Genomic DNA, 17,381 nt, shown 5'->3' with positions numbered 1-17,381 from the left:
AGGCTAAGCTTAAGTAGCTTTTTATCTTGCATAGTTTACTAAGAAGTATAAAAAGCTTGCAAGCTTCTAATTATTATTATTTTTTGTCATCATTAGATTTCCAATTAAACATATATGTTTTGCAGAAAAAATTAACGCTGAAAAGCATATTCTTTTTGCAATATAAGAAATGTGTTAACTTACAATTATTTTATTGTATTGCTTCATTCAATTGAATTTTACAGTTCAGATTGCTTCCACATTAAGTTTTGTGGCATAATTCATTTTAAGATACCTATACATAGAGCATGATTTAAACGTATTTATTAAAGATTCATGTCAAAAGTTCTTAAAAAGCATTCTTGTTCTACAAATATTATAAATAGAAGATGGTTAAAATGAAAATCAAGTTTCAAACATGAGAATAACAAAAAGGTTTGTGTTTATTTTTATTTATTTTTTTTAAATGTTCAATATAATTGAGTGTAATTTACTTTGCTGTAACAATAACAGGAAAAACTGAATCAAGTAATGAAGAAAGTTGCACTAATAACGTATAGAATTATTTTAACTGCACTGATACTACACTCTGAACCAGAGAGGAAAAACTTCAAATTTACGGCACAATGGACCAAAGAAGAACAAAAAACAAATGAAAATTAACTTTTTTTAACCGTGAAACCTTAAGTATTGTAAAAAAGTGCGAATTAGAAATAAATTCCATCAAATGATGAGATTTGATTTTCTAAATTACATGAAAATTTAAAATCCTTTTTCGTTGTAATAAAATGTTAGTCTTAACGAATTTTCAGTGGGCCAACGATGTGTTAAGAAGGAAAAGCAACTTGTACTCAATCTGTTTTAATTTTTTATTAAAGTTCTACATTCAAATATCGGTGAATTTTATTTCAATAATATTGAATTACTATATAAAACATCCGTATTCATAACATTCGTATTGTGAGGCGGGTCTTTTAGAACGTTTCTGTTTATATATATTTAGGGAAATGAGGATGAAGTTTTGGTGTTTTGTATAGATTTGGAGGTTTGGGTTAAAGTTGATAGGGAAGCCTCTTGGTTCTGTGTAATGGTAGCACTCTGACTTATTCTTATTTACGCGCATACTTTACTTTACGCGCAAATTTTGTTTAAACTCTAATGAGAACAATCCTTTTTCTTTAATATACCGTAATCGTTAATAAATCGTTAATGTAAAAACTATTTCTTCTAAACTCCTTTTATAAAATCAAAACTCCGGTCTACTTATTTTCCGTAGAACCTAAAACTCGTAATTCTTGAAGTTCTGTCTTGTATCCCCTCCTTTCGTATCTCTTAACTAACTCCTGACTGACCACTGACTGACTCTCATTCACCTCCTTTTCTGTTTTGTATCTCCCTTTTTATATCGGTTATAATGTTTTGGGCGTTGGCGTCTTTTCATTTTTTATTCGTTGCTGTGTAAAATATTAGTTAATGGTTTTAGGTGGTTATACTGTTATAAACGGCATCTTGTTTTACTTAGAATTAGCTTCCTCACAGTATTTATAACATTCGTAAATACACTTTAAAGTTCATAAAAACAGACTTAATTTTTTGATAAAAGACGTATCTTTTTAAGAACAGGGTTGACTAAATAAAAAAATATTGACGAATGTTATAAACTAGAAGTAGCTTCTTCAACTTCTAATCTTAAAAAGATAACAATTGATTTTAAGAAGGTTTTTCTACGAAAAAAGTTGTTGCAGAAAAAAAGACCTGAACTTTAAGCTGCATTTTATCTCTTGCAGGAAGGAAGCAAGCCTAAAGATGCAACAACCCTGAGCTAAACGCTTAGTTCTGATTTAGATGGCACTCGCTTTTCTATTTTACCATACTCATTGGATTGTGGTTTGGTTAAGTTAGACTAACAAAAACTAAAAATTTAATCTTTGAAAGTTGATTGTAACACTAATCCAATATACAATTTGAGAAAAGAAAAAAAAAAGGATTCGCATACCACCTAAGCATACATAGTACTAATTATTCTGCAGAAGCAAAGCTTCACAGAATTTTAGCTCACATTGCTTCCCGCTTCTTAAACCACCATGCCTCAAGCGTTTTAGTTCTTACCACTCAATATAAAATTGGATTTGATAGAATCACAGGGTACTCCATTTATACACAGACAGGATGATGGAGATAAATGAGGATGTTGTCAGATGCCTTAAAAGTAAAAAAAAGTCCGTTTTTAACACGTTTTATGCCGTAAAATCTGATACAGAACTCTGTTGAATTTTTTCAGTTGAGTCTTCAAAATGGACTGTCTTTGTACTCATGAACTAGAGCAATAAAGTACAGCTTGCATTTCTGTAATGAGTTGGGCATTGTGAAGTAGTAACACGAAACTTAACATCAAAACGTATTCACAAGGAAAAGAGGAGGAGTTTAAAAATTTCCTAAATCTGTTTAATGTACAGAACTGATGGACATTTTAAAAGGTGTAAACTTTTCTCCTTTTTTGTCTACAATGTTATTCTTAAATATTGAGCTTTTTATCAAATGTTATGCTATTTCAGCAGCAAATGTTATGTTATTTCGCACTTTATTTGTAGTCGAACTTCCATTAATCTATAGCGCGTAAGAGATTGTTGCCAATGTAACATGCTATATTTCAATTGCTGAGGTTTAAGGATAAATTTCAGACATGTTTCTTTTAAAAAACACTATCTTGAGCAATAAATTATAATTTATTTTGATAGACGTTGATTACAAATTTGTACTGTATGAGTTAGTAACAGCAAATATTTTGTAGGTAGCTTTAAAAAAGATCCATGATACTTTATACTGCGAAGTTTGCTTAATGCAAACTTCGCAGTATGAAGTATCAATGCAAAATTAAGTATTTCTAACCAAAACCAAAAGTTATTTTTTAAGTAAACTCGTCTCATTTTATGGGGTTTTGAATTTGTCCCTGGTCACACAAAGTTTAATTGTAATTCACAAAGGCTAATTTTTCAAAAACTACTATGTGTTTATTAATTTTTGATTTTGAAAATCAAGTTTTGGTGAGGTATAAAACATTAATAATATTTATGAGGTATTCAAAACACAACTATGAAAATCGTTTTTTTGTTGGAAAGTTCAAGTGTACTTAGCAGTCGAGAAAAAAAAAAAAGTCAATATAACTACTAAATTGCAATAAAATAAATTGTTCTAGTTTTGACGATGATCCGATTGAAATCCGCCTGATAGGTTATTGGGTTGATCAAAAAGCGTTATTTTGAAAATTATCTTTAAATTTCATTTTCGATCTAATCACAATGTTTTCTCAATTTCCTGCAGACTTCTCGCTTTTGGACAAGTTTTGGACCACTTTTGGACAACTTTTGGACAGCAATCTTCGTAAAATTTCATGATCTCACAACCCAAATTTGGCTGAATTGATTGGTCCCTGATGCAATTTTGCCCTTTTATGCAAGTCGCCTTTCATGGCTGTCCGAAATTTTTCAATTGGATGAAGTTGTAGCATGTCTGCTGGATTCATGTGTTTTGGGATAAAACTGATACTATTTTGTTGATACTAAATTACACTTTTGAGTATTGGAACAATACAAGATCAAGCCAGAAGATGAGTGGATTATCATGCTTACGGGCTATAAGCTTAAGTCGCTTTTTTAAAGATTCTTTCTCTTAAAATTTGGAATTCATATTTCGTTCGTGAATTTTGGCTGAATTTTAAAGCTACACAAACAGAGGGCATGCCAAACGATAGCTTAAAAGAATAAAAAAAGATCGAAAAATTTTTAAGATTCCATGGGTCATTATTTTTCGGAACAGTCTTTTTGAGGACTCATATTATGAGATCAAAGTAAAAGTCTAAGTACTCCGACTAGTGCGTACATGTCAGCCAGACTATTTTGTGGTCAACCCCATGATTTTAGCATTTGATACGTCTAATCACCGCGTGTAAAAAATCAGAGTTCATGTTTACAGCAATTTCCTTGAATGTCGTTACCAAAGACATTAAAGCGAAAACATGATGACTACATTCGGGAGCTTCTTCCAAAATAATTAAGTTTCAAGATTAACAACTGTACTAGTAATCGAAAAATTAATTTACAGTACTTTCTCAAATTTAGAAAACCTTAATTCTGAACCATATTCAGAGATTTTTGACTTTCATTTATCATGCAAGTACTTTTTTTTTCTCAGGCCACCGAAAAAAAGTATGACAGTTTTCTTGTTATGTTGCAAAAAATATGACATTTTCCTGGGCTGTTGTCATAAAATCAAAATTTGTGCTGACTATTGTTGTTTTCAATAGATTGTAAACATGAATATCTGTTACCTGGAATTAATTGAAACAGCTGACATTTGGTTGTTTTGCTGAGTCTGATGATATCATTTGGTGATCTTTGTTTACTGGCATTAACTGATGATACAATCTCTTCTGAAAACTCCAACTGAATCATTTGAAAGCAATGTCTGTAAATTTTGATGTCTTGTCCCTGCTGCTTAAAAATGTTTCAACCAGTAATTATAAAACGCTTTAACATCTTATTTAAGCTTGTTGCAGGAATAAGACTCTGGTTGATGATGAGAAAGTATCTCTCAATTTTTTCTATTGTCTTTAAATGGATGCTTTACATTAATCATTAATTTTTATAGATTTCAAGCACCTCCTCAGCAATAGCAAAAAGAAATTGGCACTTCACCCCTGCATCAATAAATGATTATTGAGTTAGATTTTTTTAGCTGAGGTTTGTCCCCAAACAGCTTTCTTATACTTGGTGGTCAAATAGCTAAAATTAGACACAATTAATAGGGAGTCATTCATAAATGCATGTCAATAATGACATTAGCCATAAAAAGAAATCATTTACAAAGAAGTAAGCAATATGAGAATATTGAGCACTTTTTTATACAAAGAATACAGACTTTTTTACACAAAGAATGTTCATGCATTGCAGATGTGTTTTTAAAGAATTTTGTATTTTAATACTAAACACTAGTGACAGCACTCAAAACCTGGAATAAAAGTAATTAAAATTGAAACCATGCCCTTTTCCAGAATATATCCTTAAGCTGTGTAAAAATGAATGCCAAACAAGGTTGCTCATGTATTTTCCTAAAAAACTTTATATTTAAAGAAAAAAAAAAGTGGAATTAGCAACAGCGGCACATGGTTTTTCATAGAAGATAGAGAAGTGCTTGATGTGTGCATTTTGGAGAAACTGTACTTTGAACCAACCAAAACGTTTTTTGGGTAAAGCTCATAACACTTGGGCTCAAAATATTTTGAGTGTATGTCTTTTTGTTTATGGAATTCAAAATAGAATTAATTTAAAAATCTGAGTGCTCTAACCAGAATGTTGCTAGCCAGCTATTTGCTATTAGGGGCTGTTTGCCACCAATCTTCATGGGTTTATTACGTGATATGTCAAATACACGGTATGTTTACAAATTTTTATAAATTAAGTCAAACTTTTTTAGCTTTTGATGAAGAACTTGCAAAAAAAATGTACATCAACTAATTTCAGTTCTAATATGTATCTCCCCGACTTCACAGATTATAGGAACTTTTTCTGAAAGAGCAGTTTTTGCTGAAATAGGCAGTTTGATTCTGAGGTTCTTCGGCTTTAACAAAAGTAACTGGCTTTGTATATAAAATAATGTTAGCGACTAGATTGGCATAAATTTTCAGCATTTTGACACATCAGTCTTTAAAGTATTTGAATCAATATGGAATCAAAGTGTTTTAGAATGGTTAATTAAAATGGTGATTTTTCAAGGAATTCAGACTTAGATGAAAACTAAGTTTATACGTGTTAAAGACCCTTATGTTTACTCGCGCATGCGCATTTTTAAGCATGTTGAGTCCGTCTTCTTCTTCTTTAAACGAAATTTTAAAATTATTTAGATCCTATAACATTTATTTGTTTTTTAATGTTGTGCTTCCTCTCAGTCTGTAAGAGCTGGATAATTTTTTAAAAACTTTTGATAGATTTTTAGCTGTTCTAACATCTCTTATCAACGTTAGCGGGTTTATTCTTCGGCTCCCTTGTTTTATGTTCGCCGAGTTTGACATGGCTAAGGATCGTTACATCAATGGTGCAGTAATTGAAACTCTGTCTTCTTTAACAAAAAGTGATTGTGCAGTTTCCTGTGTTAGAAATCCTTCGTGCCTTCTTGTTAATTACAAGAAAGATGGAAGTTCATGCCAATTGTTGTCGTCAGCTGATGCTAAGATTAACAACATTTTGTGGGAAGTCTTAACGACTAACTCAAGTAACATTCAAATCGTAGGTGATTTTTTTAAATTTGTTTTTCCTAAATTTGTTATTTTAAAACGTACTTTTAAAACTCAGCGGAATGAATTTTTATTTTGAGTTATCAAAGCTAAAAAGTTTCACATATGTATATAAAGAAAGCTTTGACTATCCAGTTTTAAAATCTAGAAGTTGAAAACGTTTTATAGTTGTTCTGACCTAAATGATAGACTATATAGCGTGAAAGTGAGGCATAATATTAAAGATTGAATGTTTATTTGTTTGCTGAGGTATATTTTTAACATGTTTTAATCAGAATTAAAATTGCAAGTCAATCTAAAGAAGCGTTGTTTAAAGTAAACGATTATTTAAAATTGTTCAATTGTTTATATATCAAAATCACACAACTTCGATCATTTAGTTGCTACAGCCAACCAACTTCAATCGTTTAGATGCCAAATATTGAAAAAGTATTTAGCCAGGTTGACAATAGAATACTTTTCTTCTTCCATGTTTGTGAGACTTTGTTCCTTAAAAATATTCCATTTAAATCCGGCAGAGTTATATTCCATCCTCTGGCTCTGTAGATATAAATACAAACGTTTTCCAAAGGTTTCAATTCCATAACAAATTTTTCTTCGTCTATTAGTGAGTATGTAACATGGAACAGCATTCTAAAAAAATTAACCCTTTAAAAATCATTTAAATTCAACTGCGGTACAGTATTGTTAAAATGGTTTTTTTTTTCCCCTTTGTGAATTAAAAACAGACAACTTGATTAAAATTCTTTAGTTGGAAAATTAACCAAAGTAATCCTGCACCTTTAACATTATAACAACTAAAATTTCAGTGAACGAGATGTCCAACTTAAAAAACTTTGAAAAACTAATAAATTTCATTGAAAATTATTAGCAACTCATTGCATATATTTTTTGGATTAATTAATTGTATTTTTTATACTTTAATTTGAATCTTTTACTTAAAAACTTTGATAAATTTTTAAATATGTTAATTACATAATTGAAAAATTTTTTCTGTCTTTATTGCCGCATTATTGCTAAAAAATTTTTAGTGAAAAGCCCACTCTAAATTTTCCAGACCCACTCGGTTCTTAAGTCGTCACTGCCTGTAACTTTGTTATACTGTTAAAAACCATGTAAATTTATTCCATGATAAATTGCACATAAAATCCAAAATGAAAAACATGGCTATTTATTGCCAGGAAACCTAAACACTTTCTACAGAGATACGTTATTATGAGATTTGGAAACTTTGTTTCTTCATTTTAGATGATGATGATGTTTTTTCATAACACGATGTAAAACAATTTTTGTTCCTGGCTTCCAAGTGTTATATTTCAACTGCTTATTTCTGCACCCCATCAAAAAACAAACGATATTTAGTAGGAACTTTTATTTATGATAACAACCACGAAAATGTCTTTGTTATTGCAACTTAACAAGAAAGTTGTTATTTATTCGTTCAGCCGTCTGATTAAAAAAAAAACGTCAAAAATCATTGGTAATGGTTTAGAAATGAGCAGGTTTCCTAGATTTGCGAGTGTACTGCAAATCGATTTCTCAAAGAAGCTCCCGAATGCAATTATTAACATCTTTATATTGGTGTAGTCCACTTTGAGATGCACATAGAAAGCTATAGGGAGAGTTAGGTAGTTGTTTCCGTTGTGAAGCAGGTTCTCAGGTTCTGGGATGAACTGTAAATAAATTGGCACCATTAACTCTAGTTACTGGGGATACTTATATACAAGTTATACCTTTGGTCTTAAACAAACCAAAGGTATCACCTGTCACCAGAGTGTAAAACTGGATTGTTGCAGGCTGAAGAATGCTTGAAAACGCTTTCTCTGATTTGTGAGTCGCTTTCATCCAGCAAGCTCATCATGACTGATTCATCTTCGGGGGAGTGGAACTGGTAGTTACGGGAGAAAGTGTTGCTAAGGTGATGGAAGAAGGAATGTCTGATTAAATAGATTGAGGCGATTTTTGCCAGTGCGACGTTTGGTAGGATTCACCATGTAAATGTACCAGTTGCTTGAGTGGTCATTCTGTGGCCACCAAATTCGCGGTATATCAACTTCTATGGCTTCTTTTCTCCCCTATACCAACCTATGACATTGCAGATATAATCAGGAGCGATAAGCGTTCTACACATTACACATATTACATTACAATATATTACAATAAAACATATTCTATGTTAATATCATACAGAGTATAATATTAACATAAAATATGTTTTATTTTGTCGCATTAAAAAAATGTGAAAATATTGTAAATTTCAACTCCTGAAATTGTACAACATAAAGGATTTCAATGAGCACCATATCAATGAGCACCATATCAATGAGCACCATATCAATGAGCACCATATCAATGAGCACCATATCAATGAGCACCATATCAATGAGCACTATATCAATAAGCACCATGCGTTGACCTTACTTATAAGAGTATTCTTGTAATGCTCACATGTAAAGTGAGGTGCGCAGGGCTTGTCTTAATCCCAAAAAGGCATCCCAAAGTATGCCTTATAGGGCTCGCACATCTTACGACATGCTTAAACGGAACACTTTTTCGCTCCTGTCCTTATAAGTTGTACATACACGCAGCAAAATGCTAGGTGCAACAACCTCTTGAAGCCAATGAAATAATAGTTATAACTAATTGCTCTTTAACTACGATTCGTTATTATCTTATTCAGCAATAAAATAAACCGAAATGTTGGTTCGAGTCACCTGTGTTTTTATGCAGGTATGACTGCACCTGGACAGGAGTAGTCATGTATTTATAAAAGCACAATATTCTAGGTTTTAATATGAGCCATATGCTTTAGATTGGTCAAATATGCCAGCAAATAAATCCTTGCAATAATGGAGAATATTGCAGAGATGTTTGCGGAGATAACAACCAACACACATACGTATGCTTAGGTGAGAACGTTTTTTTGTTTCCACAAAAATTCAGGTAACTTTTTATCTTTTTAATAAAGCTAAATTTACACAGCTGCTTTTTTAATTTCGTTTGAATTTTCCGTGTAAAAACAAAAAACAACTATGCTTATAACAAAAGATGTATTTTGTTATAAGGGACAAATAATGCAGCGCGAAAAGGAAGCGTCACTCAATCCTCATACTACCCGTATGCTAGTGATCCAAAGTATCTAAATGATGGAATCTACGACAACTTTATGCACACAGATTTTGGCAGCGAGAACTGGGTCAAACTTGATTTGAAATATGTTTACAGAGCGAGTTTAATCAAAATTTACAGCCGCGCAGGAGCGTTTGAAAGATTAGAGGGGTACAAGTTAAGTGTCGCTATAAAAGATAACAGAGATGAGTATCTGGCACTCGCAGTTTTGAATAAAACTGCGGTTCATACGTTTCAGTACACTGGTTGCGTTAGATACGTCTTAATCTCAAAAATACCTGGTGATGTGTACCTTAATGCTTCCGAGTTGGAAGTCTTTGTATAGTTGTGATGTTTGTTATATTAGCCTTGAAATAATTTATAATGACAGTAATCATCCAAACATTATGGTGATGATGTTTTTACATTGCACCATTAGCAGATGAACTTTACTTTTTCCTGGAAGAAAATAAAGTTTTTTCTGCTCTTTTCTGTTTTTTCCTTTTTCATTGTTTCCTCGTAACATTCTCTTTCAAAGTGCATTTTAGCAACTTCTTCACGTGCTTTTGTTAATTCTTGGTCGAGCTATATAAAACATGCTAACAAGGCGCGTATCCAGGAATTTCTAACTGTGTGGCCGAATTTTATTTTCACGATTGAAGTTTCGATAAAAGATCGATATTTTAATATTTTTTCACAGTATTTATTGATTGAATTGAAACATCGGTAACGTATAATAAGAACCGTTGTGGCCATGGCAGGAATCTTTATAGCCAAATTCCGTAAATTAAGGCGGACAAATTTAAATTTTTAGGGATATTCCTTAAGCAAAAAAACCCAAAACTAATGTGGCTGCCGTTAAATTTAAAATACCTGGCTATTGCCACAATGGCCACCCCTTAGATCCTCGCCTGATGCTAGCGTTAGTCATTGTAAAACTTGAATTTATTTTAAAATTTCTTAAAAGATATAAACATAAAATATGTTATTCACTATTTCTGTTATGTATTACAATTCAGAACAAATCTCCATTATAAATACTGTTGAAATAGAATTATTCAAAGAACACTTTAACTTAAATTATCAATCATATTTATTTTAAATAAAACAAAAATTTTTTTATTTTAAGTAAAACAAAAAGCATTCCAAAAAACACTTTTATTTGGTCTTTAATTCGAATCACCTATTTTTACTTATTTACCAGCTTCTATGTTTTTATTGCTCACAGCATTTCTAAATTATATCTTTGTCGAAAATATGGAGAGCTTAGTTTAACTACAATTTAACTGACAATCAATTTCTTTCACTTAAACAAATAATTGGTTGATCTAAAATTGCTACTTTTCCAGCTCGTTGTTTTACTACTTCTTCAACGTAGAATTTTCTTGCGGTCACTACGACTTGCCTAGTCTTGCAGATAAGATTAATTACGTTTCTTTCTACTAATCCATCCCGAAAGGCTAAGTATAATTAACTACACCTCAACCTTTGTTATGGACTTTCAGGAGGTTCTACATTTCAAGCATCATTTGATTTAAATCAAGTTCTTCTTCTAGAGGCTCCAATTCTTCTGAAGTCCCTGCATTTATGTTAACAAATTCTATTTCACTTTTTTCAGTCTCCTCATGCTCAATATTTAGCTTTTCAGCTGTGCTTATTATATTTTAGACTTATCTGTGACAGTGCACAATACATAATCTTTTTCATTTTCATACTCTTCCAGAATATCTTTAACAGGTTTGTGAGGGTATTCCCTTGAATATTGTGACTTAGTATCCCTTTTTGTTATTGTAAGAATAGAAAGTTTACTTTTGGCATCAATAAACCTGATACTTACCCCCAAAGTAGTTTGTTCTCAAATCTTTGTATCCATCCATGGCTTGAGTGTCAGAGCAATCATAAATTAATGAGCTTTTCATGGAAAATAATAAAGAAAATTTTTAAATATATAAAAAGTCCATTTAAAAATTTTTTAAAAGCTAATTTTTCTTTTTTAGTTTTTTATATTACTAGATATCAAAGACTGCTACTATCTAGTTTAATTTTTAAGTTGTTTGCGATTTCACCAAATAAGCTTTGAATTGCTGGTTTAAAAGACAGAACTTAACTCAACAATGCATACGAATAACATAAAATTCTTGAACTTAACTGATGTCATGGAATTTTTTTTTTTCAATTAAATATTAGCAAATCAGAAATATGCTAATATTTAATTGATGTTTTTGGCCTGTTGATAGTGAGGAGCTGTTGAAGTTAGATTTTCTTTTTTCCGTTTTCTTGAACACTCCAGGATAAACACATATTTTACCGCTTCAAATCGCCTTTTTTTAGCAGAAACTATCGTAATTTTCTGTTTGACTCCATTTCTGGTATGCTTTTCGAAAAATGCTCATCAAACCTTATGTTTTCTCTTTTGCATTGAACAACCTCCTAACTATTATGTAAAACCTTTCAATGGCAGACAAAATTGCTACATTTGGTGCATGCCAACTTCGTAATAGAGATTTAGATATTTTCCTATTCTCAAATGATACAGAAGCTTGTTAAGAAATAAAATTTAAACCTTTCTCATAAATATAATTAAGTTAACCCTTCGTCAAAAATGTAATTAAGTTAACTCTTCTTCAAAAATGTAATTAAGTTAACTCTTCTTCAAAAAGGTAATTAAGTTAACTCTTCTTCAAAAAGGTAATTAAGTTAACCCTTCTTCAAAAATGTAATTAAGTTAACCCTTCTTCAAAAATGTAGTTAAGTTAACCCTTCTTCAAAAATGTAATTAAGTTAACCCTTCTTCAAAAATGTAGTTAAGTTAACCCTTCTTCAAAAATGTAATTAAGTTAACCCTTCTTCAAAAATGTAATTAAGTTAACCCTTCTTCAAAAATGTAATTAAGTTTACCCTTCTTCAAAAATGTAATTAAGTTAACCCTTCTTCAAAAATGTAATTAAGTTAACCCTTCTTCAAAAATGTAATTAAGTTAACCCTTCTTCAAAAATGTAATTAAGTTAACCCTTCTTCAAAAATGTAATTAAGTTAACCCTTCTTCAAAAATGTAATTAAGTTAACTCTTCTTCAAAAATGTAATTAAGTTAACCCTTCTTCAAAAATGTAATTAAGTTAACCCTTCTTCAAAAATGTAATTAAGTTAACCCTTCTTCAAAAATGTAATTAAGTTTACCCTTCTTCAAAAATGTAATTAAGTTAACCCTTCTTCAAAAATGTAATTAAGTTAACCCTTCTTCAAAAATGTAATTAAGTTAACCCTTCTTCAAAAATGTAATTAAGTTAACCCTTCTTCAAAAATGTAATTAAGTTAACTCTTCTTCAAAAATGTAATTAAGTTAACCCTTCTTCAAAAATGTAATTAAGTTAACCCTTCTTCAAAAATGTAATTAAGTTAACCCTTCTTCAAAAATGTAATTAAGTTAACCCTTCTTCAAAACCTTTTTTTGTAGCTAATAAACTTTGTTCTTGTTACATCTTGCTTTGGTTGAATTTAAAATTCCTTAGAAATTTATGAAGAGTTTCCAGATCCCTATCACAAATTTTATCACCTTTTTAAACAAACTTTATATCAGTTATCATATTTTTTATAATTCTCTAATGTTGAAAAGAACAACCATTTCTGCTGTTTTATTAAATATGCTGTAACAAAGGACTATTATTTCTACTCTCTTGTTAAATATACCGTTACAAAGGATTACCACTTCTGCTATCTTATTAAAAATATGCCGTCACAAAGGACTACCACTTTGTCCTTCTTATTCACATGGTTTAGGATATTTTATCGGAGAAGACAAACATTTTAATTAAAAAAATAATACTAAAAATAAAAACAGTAAAACGAATGTATTTTAGTTTAAGATGGCCCAACTTCGTTTGCTTTATGTTCAGTCTCCTCAAACGAGATGTTTTTACGGTGTTGCTCGTATTTACGCGTTGTAAAAGATCTTCTATTTAGGATTTTTAATAAAATGTTGCATTTCATATGTTTAGCATATGGATTAAGTTTAATATACTTTCAGATTTTAATAGTACATATTTACTTAACGAGTCCTTCCGACGAAGGCTTTCCAAAAATAGTAATATGATCCGCACGCTTGCAGACGAAGGACTTTGGTTAATATTTGAGACCCGCACATCGACAAATGGAAGGTCTGATTATTTAAACCTGTCATTCATCCTCAAATAAAGCGTCGTAAAGAAAAAAGGAATTAAAAAAAAAAAAGAACGATTTTCTCTTTTTAAATCCCACTTTTCTCGTTCAATTTGAGAACTCATTTCAATTGTTTTCTCATCCAATATTATTTTATGCTTATATCCATTTTTATTTTCTGTACTTTATTATCGGAGAATTCTTTACATATTATTAAATTTGACATTGAGCAATGGCCATACTGGATTGAGCAAAAATAATGCAGGGCTGATTAATTTTCCAAACCGGGAACGGTTAAGAAAGTTGAACGAGCATGAGGATATTTTTATTTCAGATTCTCAAATTTTAAAGTATACATTTGAAATTTTTTTAAAAAACTCAAACACGGTTTATAACTTATAAGTTTCAGATTTAAAAAAATTTTTAGACCTCACTAACGAGCGTACAAAAAATAATCGAGATGTATTTATAAAGATTCAAGGGAAAGATCTAATTTCTTGCAACATGAATCGTTTTCTCTTCAATGCTGTAAAGATTCAAGACGTTTAGAGATAAACACGCCACACGCAACAGCGAGAATTTATCGGTAAAACGGGGTTTTATGCAGAAAGAATTTTGCAAAAGTGTGCATTTTCCACGTATACTGCCGATTGCGAAGTAAACAAGAACTTGTTTTAAATGTTAATTTGTAATAAAAAATTACAAACAAAAAATTTTCATTCCTTTGCTCATTTTTTTAAGTTTATTTAAAAAAAGTTTACCAAGTGTTACTTTTTTTAATATTAGAGAAACTTAAGTCATCAAGTTTCTTGTTTCGTGCAAATTACCATCTCATCAGAATAATTTTCTGCGATAACGCCTTAAACTTTATGATGAATAGCTTACTGAGCGCACATCCTGATTGCTTATTTAAAACTTTGTTCAGTAATCATTAAAACTACAAATGATACTCGTCTTTAAAATGATTTTAATTATAAACTTTATAATTAAATGTTTAAGATAAGATGTTAGTATGACTTTAACAGCGCGAGAGAGAGGAATTTAATCAAACGAGTTTTTTTAACCAGATACAAACGAACGTTTTTTTCTTGCACCAACAATACTTTATTCAAATTTTTTAATTAAACGTTGCACCTTTTAAACAAACATTACGCGAAGAATGAATAAACATTCTAATATTGTAAATAATGAATTGCGTTAATACGTTTGAGAAAAGCGTATTCATTTCAGAGGTTTTGTAGATTTATGAAAACGTTTCGGTTTTAATCACTTCGATTTTTTTGCTCGAAATTTTTTTTACCATGGCTGCTGGAAGAACAAATTGTATTGCAATAGACGACAGCGAGTTAAGCAAACACGTGTTCGATTGGTACATGAAAAATTTTCACAAGACAAACGACGCGATAGTATTCGTCCACGTAAACCAAATGCCGCAACTTCCAGCAATGGGTATACTTGCAGGTCACATCGCTAAAACAAAGCATCACGACGAGCAGATCGAAGAATATATTCGACGGGGAAAACACGTGTTTGATTTTTACAAGGGAGTTTGCGACGAGCAAAAAATTCATTATGAAGTTGTTTTGGAAGATTGCTTCGATACCCCCGGCCAAAAGATTTGTGAGGTTGCAAAAAAACACAATTCGAGCGCTCTTATAATTGGGCAGCGTAGTTTAGGTGCTCTGAGTAGATTTCTATTAGGAAGCACTAGCAACTACGTTATTCATCATTCAACTGTTCCAGTAGTTGTAATTCCTCCTTCAAAAAAGGAAAACGAAAGTCACTGAACATCTGAGCTTATACCACGTTAAAAAGCTAGAAATGTCTGGAAAAAAAAAAACTCTAATTTTAGGTGAAATTTTCTTAGTTGTTTAGAAAAATAGCAAATTTAAATCAATTATTTTATTCGCAATTTTCTTTTCCTATAAATTACCCTCGTGATATAAAGCAGTATTCTTATCATATAAAGTTAAATTTTCAATACTGACTATTCTCAAAAAAAGGTCTTGAAGAAATCTTCTTCTGTTTTTTATCTTACTTTTAAAGTTTTAGTATGAAGTATTTTACCGATGTTTACTTTATATTATGGATGAAATATTTTGCAGAATATTTACTTTCTATAACGGTATCATCCACTGCTACTCACTAAGTGTGCTTTCTGGCAGTGGTTGGGAAGAACAGTCTACATGCACAAAAAACTTGTTTGGATTTGAGAGAATAGTAATGCATTTTATCTGATAATAGCGCACAGAAATATTTTTGATATGCAATAAAGAAAGCTTACGATAGGCTTATTACTAAATCAGTACTCCAACAGTTATTAACTTTTGTAAGGAAAGATATATTGTAAAACAGAAGAACCAACCAGGTTTTTTGTTCTGTTAATTTTCTCTCAAAGTTGTTGATGTTATTGTAAAATAAAAAGCTACATGTGGAAAACCCAGTGACGTCACACATTTTGGGTTTTTTTTCACTTCGTGTGTCAATTATGCAATTGAAAAAACATCACCACCTCCGTGCAAGAGAATAAATTTAAATCGCATAAAATAAAAAAATAAGTTTCAATATATATAACCAGTATTCAAAACATGCGTTTCGAATTTTATTAAGATATTAACCCAGAAAACATTTAGTCTAAAAAAGACGTCTTAAAATATGTCTTTTAGACGTATTAGACGTTTTTTATACATCTAAAAGACGTCTTTTTTAGACTCGATGTTTACTGGGAACACTTTAAAATTGTTTCTAATGGAAAAAAATAATAATATTAAAAATGCATTAATTAGAGTTATAAACAAAATTGCGTTGAATTTAAATCGAAATTAACACAAATTTAATTTTCAATAGGAAAAAATAGAGGTTTGTGATGTTGGTGTTCATTAAAATCACAATTCATTTGTATAAATATATAGTTATTATGTTAAAAAAAAACAATAAACATTCATTTGGGCGTAGAACTTTATTTTTTGCTGGGCGTGTTAAAATTTAAACTGATTTTCACGAAATCAGAAAAATGTGACATAGCCAACTTTTTCCATGCGGGAGGTCTTCATACGGATTGAAATCTCGCTTTAAACAAGTACAGATACAAAAGACTTGATTTATTCATTTTTAAAATTTTATTTTACGTATTATGCAGAAATAGTTCAAGTCGCAATATGGCGAAATATCGACTTTTTCTTGCTTTCCTATAGATAAATAGACATTTGTAACTGCTGAAAACATCGAACCTTAAAAAAAAAATCTATTGTTTATTCGTGACTCAACTTTATATTAACATACATTTCAATTATCTGAATAAAATTTAATATATAAAAAAATTACCAATTGTTAATTTAGTAGAATACGTCCAACCCACATTCAAAAAATCACATCTAAAAAATCCGGCCGTTTTAAATGTTTTCAGTGAATGTTTAACCCGCATAGTTATAAAAAGCGCACCTTAGATATGCCTCGCCTATCAATTCATAGAAGACATCCAACCCACATACCGTGATGTCTAGCCTACCATTTCATAAAAAAGGTCCAACCCCCCAGAGAACGAATTAATGTCTATTTCAAAGTTTTGTGGAAAGCATCCAAACATTTAAATCTGGGATTACATAAGAAATACAATCATTTTTTTACAAATACATTAACAGAAGATAAGTTACTTCTTTATATTTCTCGTAATGAAAAAAACACTGGTAACTCATTTTTTGTCAGTCTCATCGATTTGGATATGTTCATAACTAAATAAAAACGTAAAGTATCTCTGTGTTTTGTTTTTATACGAAAAACCGTATTTTTTGTCTTCAAAAAATTATCCTGATGTTTTTTCTTTCGACAACACATTCCTTCAACAGCATT

The 17,381-nt window shown here is 30.6% G+C and overlaps 2 protein-coding genes and 1 long non-coding RNA gene across 3 annotated transcripts; 2 read left to right on the top strand and 1 right to left on the bottom strand.

The window, feature by feature from the left end:
• The first annotated feature begins 320 nt into the window (after window positions 1-320).
• LOC149881796 (uncharacterized) lies at window positions 321-13,336 on the top strand. Its single transcript, XM_090067579.1, has 4 exons — window positions 321-414; window positions 5,963-6,260; window positions 9,081-9,177; window positions 9,334-13,336. Exons 1-4 carry the CDS (start codon window positions 398-400, stop codon window positions 9,720-9,722), a joined length of 801 nt encoding a protein of 266 aa, XP_089923705.1. The 5' UTR covers window positions 321-397; the 3' UTR covers window positions 9,723-13,336.
• Window positions 13,337-14,716: 1,380 nt separating this feature from the next.
• Window positions 14,717-15,986, top strand: LOC145191668 (uncharacterized). The gene has a single exon (XM_080068818.2). The coding sequence runs from the start codon at window positions 14,834-14,836 to the stop codon at window positions 15,317-15,319; it is 486 nt and encodes a 161-aa protein (XP_079924944.2). The 5' UTR covers window positions 14,717-14,833; the 3' UTR covers window positions 15,320-15,986.
• Window positions 15,987-16,051: 65 nt separating this feature from the next.
• Window positions 16,052-17,013, bottom strand: LOC149881795 (uncharacterized). The gene is made up of 2 exons (XR_016445214.1): window positions 16,857-17,013; window positions 16,052-16,720 (listed from the first exon to the last, which is right to left on the bottom strand). It is a non-coding gene; the product is annotated as an uncharacterized LOC149881795 (long non-coding RNA).
• Between the last annotated feature and the right edge of the window lie 368 nt (window positions 17,014-17,381).

The sequence above is a fragment of the Hydra viridissima genome, unplaced genomic scaffold (genome assembly GCF_058129835.1).
Source record: "Hydra viridissima isolate aposymbiotic clone 2 unplaced genomic scaffold, HvirCarnegie_v1 scaffold_11, whole genome shotgun sequence".
Lineage (NCBI taxonomy): Eukaryota > Metazoa > Cnidaria > Hydrozoa > Anthoathecata > Hydridae > Hydra > Hydra viridissima.
The sequence above is the reverse complement of the archived record's forward strand: the minus strand, read 5'-3'. Positions and strand labels throughout refer to the sequence as shown.

Bases quoted from the DNA above. Each gene is read 5' to 3' on its own strand.
- LOC149881796 (XM_090067579.1), top strand. The intron at 6,261-9,080 runs GTAGGTGATTTT...CATATGCTTTAG, and splicing joins ACTCAAGTAACATTCAAATC to ATTGGTCAAATATGCCAGCA. The intron at 9,178-9,333 runs GTGAGAACGTTT...TTTTGTTATAAG, and splicing joins ACACACATACGTATGCTTAG to GGACAAATAATGCAGCGCGA.
- LOC145191668 (XM_080068818.2), top strand. From the start codon at position 14,834: ATGGCTGCTGGAAGAACAAATTGTATTGCAATAGACGACAGCGAGTTA.